This window comes from Mercenaria mercenaria, chromosome 5, assembly GCF_021730395.1.
Source record: "Mercenaria mercenaria strain notata chromosome 5, MADL_Memer_1, whole genome shotgun sequence".
Classification (NCBI taxonomy): domain Eukaryota; kingdom Metazoa; phylum Mollusca; class Bivalvia; order Venerida; family Veneridae; genus Mercenaria; species Mercenaria mercenaria.
This window is the reverse complement of record NC_069365.1, coordinates 54,365,070-54,377,463: the sequence shown is the minus strand read 5'-3', so window position 1 is coordinate 54,377,463 and position 12,394 is coordinate 54,365,070. Positions and strand designations below refer to the sequence as shown.

Here is a 12,394-nt window from a genome sequence, read left to right as displayed (position 1 = left end):
GGGGGGGGGGACGGGTCTATTTTTTGCCTTTCCAAGCATTGTTTCAGGCATGGTAGGTACCTGGGTAGAACCACCAACCTTCCATAAGCCAGCTGGACGGCTTCCTCACATGAAAAATTCTATACTCCAACTATGGTTTCAAACCCACATTGGTGAGGAACAACTGATCCGAAGTCAGCTATTTTAACAACTTAGCCACAGCTGACACCTCTGTCCAAATTGCCATACGTAAAACTAGAAAAACTGTAACAAACAATCCTTGAATATTACAGAAACTATACACAAGTCTCATTTATCTAAAGAAGATATATTTATATATGGTTACTTACTTGAGAATCTAACAATGTTAAATTTCTCATTGTTTGATCTGTCCATTCTAACTTCAAGTTTCCTTGTTCGTGAAATGTTTAAATTCACATACTCCAAGTTGAGACTGAGAGAATCTTTCCTGTTTGTATCTCCCAGTATGGTCTGCTCTTCTATACTTCCTGATAGTATCAATCAAATAACATTTTGTTTAGAAATTCAATACATAACTTCAGAATGAAACGTAAGCTGCTTTCAGACTAAAATCTACTGTGACATCATTTAACTTTCATGCACATGAAATTTGAGCCGTGCCATGAGAAAACCAACATAGTGGGTGTGCGACCAGCATGGATCCAGACCAGCCTGCGCATCCGCGCAGTCTGGTCAGGCTCCATGCTGTTCGCTTTTAAAGCCTATTGGAATTGGAGAAACTGTTAGCGAACAGCATGGATCCTGACCAGACTGCGCGGATGCGCAGGCTGGTCTGGATCCATGCTGGTCACAAAGCCATTATGTTGGTTTTCTCATGGCGCGGCTCATTTAGTGTTTTTTTTCACTGTACTTTTGTGTGTGCTGACCTGTATCTACAAATGAGAAAATTTTACAATATTTTTGATATAAAAAATATACTTCTTTTGGAAGCCAATGAAAGTGACTGTGTCTTAAATTAATGTACTAACATTCTTTACTGAAAATAGCAACTCAGCTTTTGGTAGTGGAAGAAGACCCCAGGTGCCCCTCCATGCATTATTTCATCACAAGTGGACATCTCGGAATAACAAATGACATTCGGTAAGCCAGCTGGATGGCTTCCTCACATGAAGAATTCCAAAGGGAGGCTAAAGCCCATATCTGTGAGGGTTAAGTGATTAAAAGTCAGCCACCTTAACCACTCAGCCATGGAGGCCCATATATCATAATTAAGAAAGTATTGGGTCAAGAGTATACATAACTGAGTTCAGAGAGAAGTCTAAAATTATGAGGATTTGTCAGCAATCAAATAATTACCTAGGTATCTAGGAGACGTTTGTATTCCAGTCTTTCTTTGGCCTCCTCCATAAGGATGAAATATGTAGAGTGAGAAATCTGTCAAACAGCCAGTAACGCTCAGTCCACCCGAGGAAGTCATGGTACCGAGATCTGACGTAGTGCTTGCTGATCGAGCTTTGCTCTCCTTCCCTCCACTCAGGTTTCGCTCTCGAAGTTTTTTCCCAACTATAAAGTCAACATAAACAAGAGCTGTCTCCATATGACACATGCCCCCGATGGCACTTTAAATGAATAGTTATGGCCGATGTTAGAGTTTAGGACCTTTGACCTACGGACCTGGGTCTTGCGCGCGACACGTCGTCTTACTGTGTCACACATTCATGCATAGTTATTTTAAAATCCATGCATGAATGACAAAGATATGGACCGGACATGCCCATCAATGCACTATCATGAAACAAGAGCACCGCCTTGCGGATGCTGACGCTCATCTGATTTTTTTTTGTATAATAGAAATATTGTCCTACCCATGATTTTCTAAGTCTAAAAAGGGCCATCACTCTTGCAAAAAGCAGGATAGAGTTATGTTTCTTGATGTACAGTGTCCACTTATGATGGTGAAAAACTGTTGCAAGTTTAAAAGCAATAGCATTGATAGGTTATGAGAAAAGTTGACTTAAACATAATATTCAACCAAGAAAATGATTTTTCTAAGTCCAAAAGGGGCAATAATTATTGCAAAAAGCAGGATGGAGTTATGTTGCTTGATGTACAGGGTCAGCTTATGATGGTGAACAAGAGTTGCAAGTTTTAAAGCAATAGTTTTGATAGTTTAAGAGAAAAAGTTGACCTAAACATAAAACTTAACCAAGAAATCTGATATTTTCTAAGTACAAAAGGGGCCATAAATCTTGCAAAAAGCAAGATGGAGTTATGTTTCTTGCTATACAGGGTCAGCTTATGATGGTGAACAAGTATTCCAAGTTTCAAAGCAATAGCTTTGATAGTTTAGGAGAAAAGCTGACCTAAACATAAAACTTAACCAGGCAACGCCGATGCAGACGCCGACGCCGACAACCGCTCAAGTGATGACAATAACTCATCATTTTTTTTAAAAAAATCAGATGAGCTAAAAATGACCTTTAACGTCTAAGTGTGACCTTGACCTTTGAGCTACGGACCTGGGTCTTGCGTGTGACATGTCATCTTACTGTGATACACATTCATGCCAAGTTATTTGAAAATCCATCCGTCGATGACAAAGATCTGGACCGGACACACCCATCAATGCACTATCCTTTAACGTCTAAGTGTGACCTTGACCTTTGAGCTACGGACCTGGGTCTTGCGCGTGACACATCGTCTTACTGTGGTACACATTCATGCCAAGTTATTTGAAAATCCATCCATCGATGACAAAGATATGGACCGGACACGCCCATCAATGCCTATCCTTTAACGTCTAAGTGTGACCTTGCCCTTTGAGCTACGGACCTGGGTCTTGCGCGCGACATGTCATCTTACTGTGGTACACATTCATGCCAAGTTATTTGAAAATCCATCCATCGATGACAAAGATATGGACCGGACATGCCCATCAATGCACTATCCTTTAATGTCTAAGTGTGACCTTGACCTTTGAGCTACGGACCTGGGTCTTGCGCGCGACACGTCGTCTTACTGTGGTACACATTAATGCCAAGTTATATGAAAATCCATCCATCGATGACAAAGATATGGACCGGACACGAAAAATGCAGACAGACCGACAGACAGAGGGTTCAAAAACTATATGCCTCCCTTCGGGGGCATAAAAAACAATCATCACCTCTTTTGATATATAGCATAAACTATTCTACAACTTATTTTCATATGTTAAAGTGTCTAGCCTCCAGAGTAATACACGTGAGAATATCTTTTTTAAAACATACAAGAAAGTGTGTGAGTGGAGTATTAAGAATCATAAATCTATGTCCCTTAGTTTAAGATGATACTTTATGTGAGTTATATTAACCCTTATCATGCTGGACACGATTGATTATGCCTTTGTGACCAGTGTAGATCTTGATCAGCCTGAACATCCGTGCAGTCTGATCATAATCTGCACTGTTTGCCAATCAGTCAGTATCTTTTTGGTAAGCACCCCTTTTAACAGTTAATGGTACTGTCTAAATTGAAAGATTGACAAGTTCATTGTAGAAATTTAGCAGGGTAAGGGTTAAGTACCTCCAAATTTCTGCTTTACTATAGACTGGGTAATTTTCTCATTGCCTTTACTCACCCATTTCATGATTAGCAGCCTCTGTCACATTCTCAGGCATTCAAGAAACTCAAGTGAATGTGTTTCAGAACATAATGCCAATTAATATTCACAAAAATTTTGAATTTGTGAGTGGCATTATTCAGGAAAATTAGCAAAATAAAACAATGTGAATAAAATTTTATCTAGGGTATTACATATACTTTATACACATGACTACTTTTGTTCTGCATATTTTACCTTAAGTGAATGTTATAAATACAGCTTACAATTCAATGAGTCACTTTTCTTTTACGTTTTGTTCCTGTTTTCTAAATTTCTGAAATTTTGACATAAATCTAGTGGCATGCCCTTCTGAATGACTGCTTTCTGGATCTATAACCAAGCGTAGGAACTGCCGCTCAGTGAATCAGAATGCTCATCAGCATTGTTTGCCTAAGAGACCAAAAATCCCTTCAAAATAGTTTATTTTATTACTGTGCCACCATTCTGAAAGGACCGGCAAATTTTTATCAATGAGACACAACTGCCTTGTGCATTTTAACTTCCTGAATACTATTCCATCAGGAAGATAGGCCTTTAATACTTTTCAACTGCCCGCTCAAAGACTGGCCACATCCCAACAGCTCCCAGTGGCAGCCAATCCTTTGATCTTCGATTCCTAAAGCTGATCCCTAACCACTAGCTGCTCAAAGACTGGCCGCATCCCATCAGCTCCCAGTGGGAACCAATCCTTTGATCTTCAATTCCCATAGCTGATCCCTAACCACTAGCCTAAGGTTTACATTCCTATATGAGTTTAACCCTTACCCTGCTAAATATCTATAATGAACTTGTCTTATCATTCAATTTGCCATGGGCAATATCATTTATTAATCGAAGGGGTGTTCACTGAAAATTTACAGACTGAACAGCGAACAGTGAAGACCAAGATGAGTCTGCATGGATGTGCACGCTCATCTTGGTCTGCACTGGTCGCAAAGGCAGAAACACTTGCCGCCAGCAGGTTAGAGTTTAACAAAATGCTGACATTTGTAAGTGTAATCTTATATTCAACCATATAACCAAGCAGATTTATAGTCTCACATTTTGCTTTCAGTGGTGGAGTTCCATCACTTCCCCCTACACTAGCATCAATGTCAGATCTCTTTGTGGAGAACACAAACTCTAGTGATGGCACCTGGAAGATGAATAATACAAATCAATTTTATAACATTCAATTGCTAAGAGAAGGAGAGGTCTCAAATTAGGGAAACAAAACAATTACAAGTAGGATACATCTAAATTTTGGGAAACAAAACAATTACAAGTAGGAGAGGTCTAAATTTTGGGAAACAAAACAATTACAAGTAGGATATGACTAAAATCAGGGAAACAAAACAATTAAAAGTAGGATATGTCTAAATTTTGGGAAACAAAACAATTACAAGTAGGATATGTCTAAATTTTGGGAAACAAAACAATTACAAGTAGGAGAAGTCTAAATTTTGGGAAACAAAACAATTACAAGTAGGAGAAGTCTAAATTCAGGGAAACAAAACAATTACAAGTAGGAGAAGTCTAAATTCAGGGAAACAAAACAATTACTAGTAGGATATGACTAAATTCAGGGAAACAAAACAATTACAAGTAGGAGAGGTCTAAATTCAGGGAAACAAAACAATTACAAGAAGAACAGTTGATTACAGACAACTGACTACAGACAAAATATCAGGTCTACTTCCTAACATGTCATCTGTACATTTGTCAAGGATCCTACCTCTTACCGTAAGGCCTGAAAAGCCTTAAATGCATTAAAAAATTGTCTTCGATCTTCTAAAACCCAAAACACATTTAAATAATGCTCTTGCAAACAGCTGCAACATATACCTGATGGTTCAACATACATAAAGTACCCTTGTAAATACAATCAAATCTGCCAATACAAACCTGAAGCAGACATTCCACTCTGGATTCCGGCAAACAGTTGAAACGTATACTTGATGGTTCAACCCGTAAAAATACAATCACATCAACAGGAAATGACCCAAGCAAAACTGGTCCTCCCAAAGAAGCGTATGAAGAATTCAGTTCTGTATCCATCAAGTTATCTAGTGCTGTTGGTGACTCTGCAAGGGATTGGAAACAATCCAATAGCATCAATTTCAACAAAAACGGAAATATTAAACAAAATGTTTGATGAACATGCAAATCAGGCAAAATCTGGTAACGTCAAATTTTCTTTTAGTTTTAGTTTTATAACAAGAGCTGTCAGTTGACAGCGTGCTCAACTATTCTCAGTGCTTGATACAGCACGTCCAAGATGAAAAGTCAATTTTTCGCGCGACCTTGGTGACAAGAAACGATTGACTGTGTCCTTTTGCAGTGTCCCGAACACGCTAGCACATCGAAACGGACACAGAGTCCATTATCGGCTGCCTAGCGATCGGCGGACATGGTGCGTCGCGGTGTACAATTGCGGTGATTCTCCGTGTTCAGATCTTCTCAATTAATCCCGTTTTTGATTGTAGAAAGATAATTTTTGCTCCTATATTTTGTTTTAACAATATTGTTTTCTGTTTTCAGGTGAACACTAAGCTTATAAGATGTGTAATTATAAACTGTTTTGTTTCCTTTGTTTATGTTCATAGTTGTATGTTTAAAAATGTTAAAACGTCCACTAACAATTACTCTTAACATAACATGTTGGAATAAATGTTTTACTCACCTCTGTTGCAATTAAACTGCCTAAGTCTTTCTTTCATTTAGCATGTTTGCCCATTTTCACATGTTGCGAAATTATTTGGTAAGTTACTTATGATTAATAAGTTCATGTTGGTATAACAAGTGCTAATTAGGTAATTGTCGACATCAATAAAGAGTATTTAAATTTTATAGTTTTCGAGTAAAACTTCTTTCTATAAAATGCAGTTTCAAACAGTTAATTTTAACTTCAAGTCATGAAAATTGTTCGAGGTTTAAATCAATATCATTTTCACTTGTACATGTAGTCTAGTTTATTTTCAATTTGCAATGATTTATTATCGTAAAATTTACAATGAAACAAGGGATAAATCAAGTTATGAAGCAATTATTTTATATTTCAGGTACACATCAACTACTAGTATATAAAAAATAGAAGAGAGAAAAAACAGAAGTGAAGTTTCAGAGCAAGACGCGGTTGTGGCTAGTAATACGGTCCCGCACGGTCCTCAAGCTAGTCATACGTGAGGCACGTTCAGCTAGACAGTCTTGCTTGGACTACAAGAGCAGTGATAATCACATACTAGATTTTTGGCCGTCGTGTGGGACTGTTCACTACAGGATGTTTTAAAGCCACTAATAAATATGTATCATTTCCATATGGTTTATAATAAATAATGAAAGTGTAAAGTAGTTGTTATCTATACTTACGGGTACTGGTAGAAACTTTCAACAAGAGTGAAAATTACAGCTCAACACCAGAGGAGGGAAGAAGCAGAAAACGAAAATCAGGCTTCTATATCTTTTATTAATTCACATTTTTTCTATACGAAATTTAACGGAATATAATATCTATTAGGAAGCACAAACAATTCAAACAAATAAAACCAAGAATGATTTACACTAGAAAGAAAAAAATATGTTGCTTTCTCATATAATGTTTCCATTTGATTTTATTTCTTATTCATAACATGTACATAGATACAAACGATACCAACAATCGAAGATTATTTACACAAAATACAGACAGACAGACAGACATATTCTATAAATCATCATGTAATAATCACACACATAACATGACAAATACACGGGCAGTTGTTAAAACTAAACAGTATAATTCTATTTCATATTTTGTTTCTGTTCCCTTTAGTCTATTACACAGACAAAATTTTATGAAAAAGATCATATACATTAATACGAATATGCAAATATTACGAATATGAAAGTATCTTAATCTTACCGAAAATAATACAGAATGGAGAATAAACAATTTTTGTCAGTAGTGAATACATAATATGAATTATATAATAAACACAAAATAATTTCTGCAAGCATTACCGATACACAGGTTTTTGTTTTATATGAGGCTATAAACATATATGACATTTAATGCTAATAAAATTATGTTTACAAAAAAAATAAAAAAAATATTAAATTGTAAGTTGTTGCTTCCAAGGCTCTTACTCAGCACTATTTTTCGTAATCTTGCCCTGAAAAAAAAAGCAGATAAAACATAATTTCAGCTGTATGTAACACATTAATAGTTTCCTGAAATTTGAAATGTCTTCTGATATAATTCGATTAATTTGTTGTTTCAGACATGTAGACAAGCATCTAAATGTTTAAATGGATAATTACTTTGTTTACTTTAAGTGAATACCACTGTTTTCTTTCCCGAGCGAAAATTTTAATGCCAATATTCTATATTGCATTAAGATTAAATTTCAAATTCTTTATTGATATTTACAAAAGCAAATAAATTCATTACAAATTAACAAGTTATTCAAAAACTATTGATTTTAACTGGTAACTTACCTCTTAAATAATTATCTAACTCCATGCCAAACTGTAAACGAAGATTAATCGTTAGGGTTTTAAATAACGTAATCGTATTAAAGTAATTGTTAGTATAACAACAGAAGTTTGCAACAAACATACAAAACTGCAAAAGTGAACTCTAAATAAAACAACTGAATTTACAAGTTTTATTGTTTATTGAGCACTGTCTCGTCGTATACGCTTCGTGTCAAGTGCTGTACCTGCAAAATACGAAAAGTTTCCAAAATTTCCTTGCAGATGAACATTGAAACTGAAAAATTACGATGATATTTTGTGTTAACATACACATAAATATATCTTTTAATTTTTGGTTAAAATAAAATGAAAAATAGCATATTTTAAAACAATATCATGTACACCGCAATCCGCCGCGATTTCACCGCGAAACAGCGTGTTCGGCGAGCACCGTGTCCGGACACGCTGTTCACCGCGATTTGCAGTGAAATCACCCAGCTGGGTGGTCAAATTTCTTTGAACACGCTAGTCTGGTGTCACGGTGATGGGTGTCCATTGGAACTTTTCATTTTGGACGTACTGTAGTTATAATATAAGCTATGAGTAAAACTTTAACATTACAATAAGCATATTCTAAGTCGAAAAGGGGCCATAATTCAGTCAAAATGCTTGATAAGAGTTGTCTACTCCTGTTTATAGACTGGGGTTATGATGGTAAACAAGTATGCAAAAAATGAAAGCAATATCTCAATGGACTTTGAAAATATTTGGAGCGGTACGCAAACTTTAACATTCCAATTAGCATATTCTAAGTCGAAAAGGGGCCATAATTCAGTCAAAATGCTTGATAGAGTTGTCTGCCCCTGTTTACAGACTGGGGTCATGATAGTAAACAAGTATGCAAAATATGAAAGCAATATCTCAATGGACTTTGAAAATATTTGGGGTGGTACGCAAACTTTAACATTTGTGCGACGCTCAAGCTAACACTCACGCTCACGCCGACACCGGGGCGAGTAGGATAGCTCCCCTATTCTTCGAATGGTCGAGCTAAAAATCTTTCCAACAGTTTACAACAAAAAATGAAGCAGACAAGAAACAAAGCTATTTGACCTCTGTGACCTTGACTTTGGACCTAGTGATCTGGGCTGTGTGCTCTGCATCTATTCTTGATAAGGTAAAAAATTGATAAAAATTTTATGAAAATCTTTCTGGCAGTTTCAAAGATATGCAGTATTAAAATTATGCTTTTAGAAATTTTCAAGGACTAGCATCATATTCAAGGACTTTTCAAGGTCTCTGTGAACCTTGAATTTCATGTGAAAATCTGCTGAATGGCTTTGGAGGTATGTCTCAGGACTAATGTACACATATAACACAAATGTAAACCTCATTTATTTTGTACTTCCGGGTATAACAAAACACTTCCTACCCTTTTTGCTGATCTGTGACGTCAGTGAAATTGGTATTGGTTCCAGTGCTTGCTCCAGGTAGTCCAATAAACATGGGCTTATTACCATTGTCTGTAACCAGATTGTAACAAAATGAATACACATGTAAACCGAAACTGTACAATCAGTTATCAGCACCTAGCTAGGGAAGGTAACATCATTATAACTATTTTTTTTATTTTTGAAAAGAAGCACGCAATTCCTGTTATGTAAATTCACATTTCCTGTAAAAGTGTCATCATTTTCCATCAGAGAAAATAACCAGTCAGTTCTAATCTTCAGTTTTAACAATCAACAACTAGAGCTATCACTAAAGGTGATGAATGTACCCCCCCCCCCCCACCCCCCTCCCCAATTCACTGACACAGTACATTGCAATTTAACGCACACAAGACTGCAAAATTATGTGGACTGTATGTATACAGTATAGTAACATAAAACAAAGTCTCATAACTATGCAGAATATTTATCTAAAAGAACGTAACTGGTACTGATCACTTGTGTGAAGTTTCATTAAATTGTGTGCAAGAGTTCGGAAGATTAGGCGCGCACAAGATTGCATATGCAGACTGTATGTACATAGTATGTTAACAAGAAACAAAGTCCCCTAACTCTGCAATTTTTGTTGTCGAAAGAACCTAACATGTCCCATGCACAACTACTGCTGTTACTGATCACTTGTGTGAAGTTTCATTTAATTGTGTCAAGGGGATGAGGAGAGATGGTGCGCACAAGATTGTGTCTATGTATATAGTAAAGTAACAAAAAACAAAGTCCCCTAACTCTGCAATTTTTTTTCTGAAAGAACCTAACATGCCCCATGCACAACTACTGTTGTTACTGATCACTTGTGTGAAGTTTCATTAAATTGTGTCAAGGGGATGAGGATAGATGGTGCGCACAAGATTGTGTCTACGGACGGACGGATAGACAGACAACCTGAAACAAGTAATATACCCCCCTTACAACTTTGTTGTCGGGGTTACAATAAGGCTTTATTTTCTTTAGATGATTCTGTCAAAATAGTATCATCTGATCTGCATTTTAACAAGAGTGCCATCATGGCCCTAGATTGGTCACCCGAGTTTCAGACCTTAAACAGGCTATAGAGTGTGCAACTTTGGAAGATGATATGCTCCAGGTGTCAAAAGTTCCAGAGGCAGGACAGACCAAGTGTTGATCTATCAAGCTGTTCAAGAGAAGAAGTTTGCTGAAAATCCATCAAACACTTCATGAGAAAGGTTGTTTAATGGTATGTCTATTTTTAGCTCAAACGCCCCTAAAAGGCATTGGAATCTTGCACTCCCATTTGAACAAAATTGGGAGAGAACCATATAATGATGCTACAGACAAAATTTGATGAAGACCCATCAAGTGGTTTATGAGAAAAAGTATTTTAACGGGTATTTAAAAGGTTCTTCTACTTTTAGCTCTAGCAGCCCCCAAAAGGGACCAAATGCCCCGATTTAAACAAGCTTGAGAGAGGACCTTATAATGATGCTATAGGCCAAGTCTGATGAAGATCCATCAAGAAGTTTGTGAGAATAAGTCATTTAAAGGCTTTTCTACTTTCAGCTCTGGTGGCCCACATATATTATACCTTAGGAAGAGACTGTAGGGAGAACCAGGCATATAGGTTAGCTTTCTTCATCCCCGGTCGTGATCTACATGTGCTACTTATGGAATCATCACACTTGACTGAAGAATCCAGAATGTCAGGTCCAATCTCTGTAGACAATGTGCTGGCTGGAGAACTCCAGTGATCTGTCTTGGAGTTGTAGTGAACCTATCATATAAATTGTCTTTTTACATTTATACCATTACTATTATTATTTATATAATCTTTCTCACTATGATATTAACCCTTACCCTGCTAAATTTCTATAATGAACTTGTCCATCTTTCAATTTTGACATTACCATTAACTGCTGAAAGGGGTGCATACCAAAAAGATACTGACTGAATACATGGATGTACAGGCTGATCATGACCTGCACTGGTCGCAAAGGCAGAATCAGTCATGTCCAGCATGATGTTAACAACAGATGAATCTTTACAAATCCTTGCATAAGAAAATTTTCAATATTACAATTGAGCCGCACCATGAGAAAACCAACATAGTGCATTTGCGAACAGCATGGATCCAGATTAGCCTGCGCATCTGCGCAATATGGTCAGCATCCATGCTGTTTCTTTAATTGCAACAGGCTTTGTAAGCGAACAGCATGGATGCTGACCAGACTGCGCGGATGCGCAGGCTGGTCTGGATCCACTGCTGGTCGCAAACGCATCATGTTGGTTTTCCCATGGCACGGCCTAATTATGTTTTTGTTGACTTCTTTACATGCATGTTTTAGATCAAGGAGCACAACATTTATGCTGAGCTGTTCTTAAGCTGAAGTATAGTTTTTAAACAAAACTCTCTAATCAATCTCTCTTTATTTTACTGCTGGACTTAAGCCTCTGAAGGCATTTACACATATTTACACACTGTATTATTTTTTACCAATAATTACTGCCTAGAACTCTACCAATCACCCCAATTTTAGTTCTTATTTACAAATATTAAAAAACGAAGTACTTTTATAAAGTTTTATAATAAAAGAAATACATAAATCTGTGGAGGTGCCTCTTTAAAAGATATTAAATGAACAGTACCTTGACATCAACACCTGGTAAGAAGAATACAGTTTTCTCTATGGTAGGTAGCTGTGGGGCTTGATAATTCTTACTGCTTGGTATAGATGATGCTGACTCCTGCTTTCTCAGCTTCTCTAGCCCTGTCACAGGAGTTTTCTCCCTTTTATTTCTGTAAAATAACATGCATGAAGTTTTCTGCCTTTTTTACTTCTGTAAACAAGAGCTGTCTGATGACAGCGCGCTCGATATTCGAAGAATTGATTGC

General features: G+C 36.8%; 1 protein-coding gene across 4 annotated transcripts in view; it reads right to left on the bottom strand.

Annotated features, from left to right (window-relative positions):
• LOC123557249 (bridge-like lipid transfer protein family member 1) overlaps nucleotides 1–12,394 on the bottom strand; it is a 145,359-nt gene that overhangs the window by 30,442 nt on the left and 102,523 nt on the right. For all 4 annotated transcript variants that reach the window (XM_045348616.2, XM_053543609.1, XM_053543610.1 and 1 more), the window contains 7 exons: nucleotides 12,148–12,298; nucleotides 11,090–11,275; nucleotides 9,471–9,561; nucleotides 5,489–5,667; nucleotides 4,646–4,739; nucleotides 1,318–1,524; nucleotides 330–488 (listed from right to left, as the gene is read on the bottom strand). In XM_045348616.2, coding sequence (XP_045204551.2) covers nucleotides 330–488; nucleotides 1,318–1,524; nucleotides 4,646–4,739; nucleotides 5,489–5,667; nucleotides 9,471–9,561; nucleotides 11,090–11,275; nucleotides 12,148–12,298 — 1,067 coding nt within the window. The remainder of the gene's footprint in view (nucleotides 1–329; nucleotides 489–1,317; nucleotides 1,525–4,645; nucleotides 4,740–5,488; nucleotides 5,668–9,470; nucleotides 9,562–11,089; nucleotides 11,276–12,147; nucleotides 12,299–12,394) is intronic.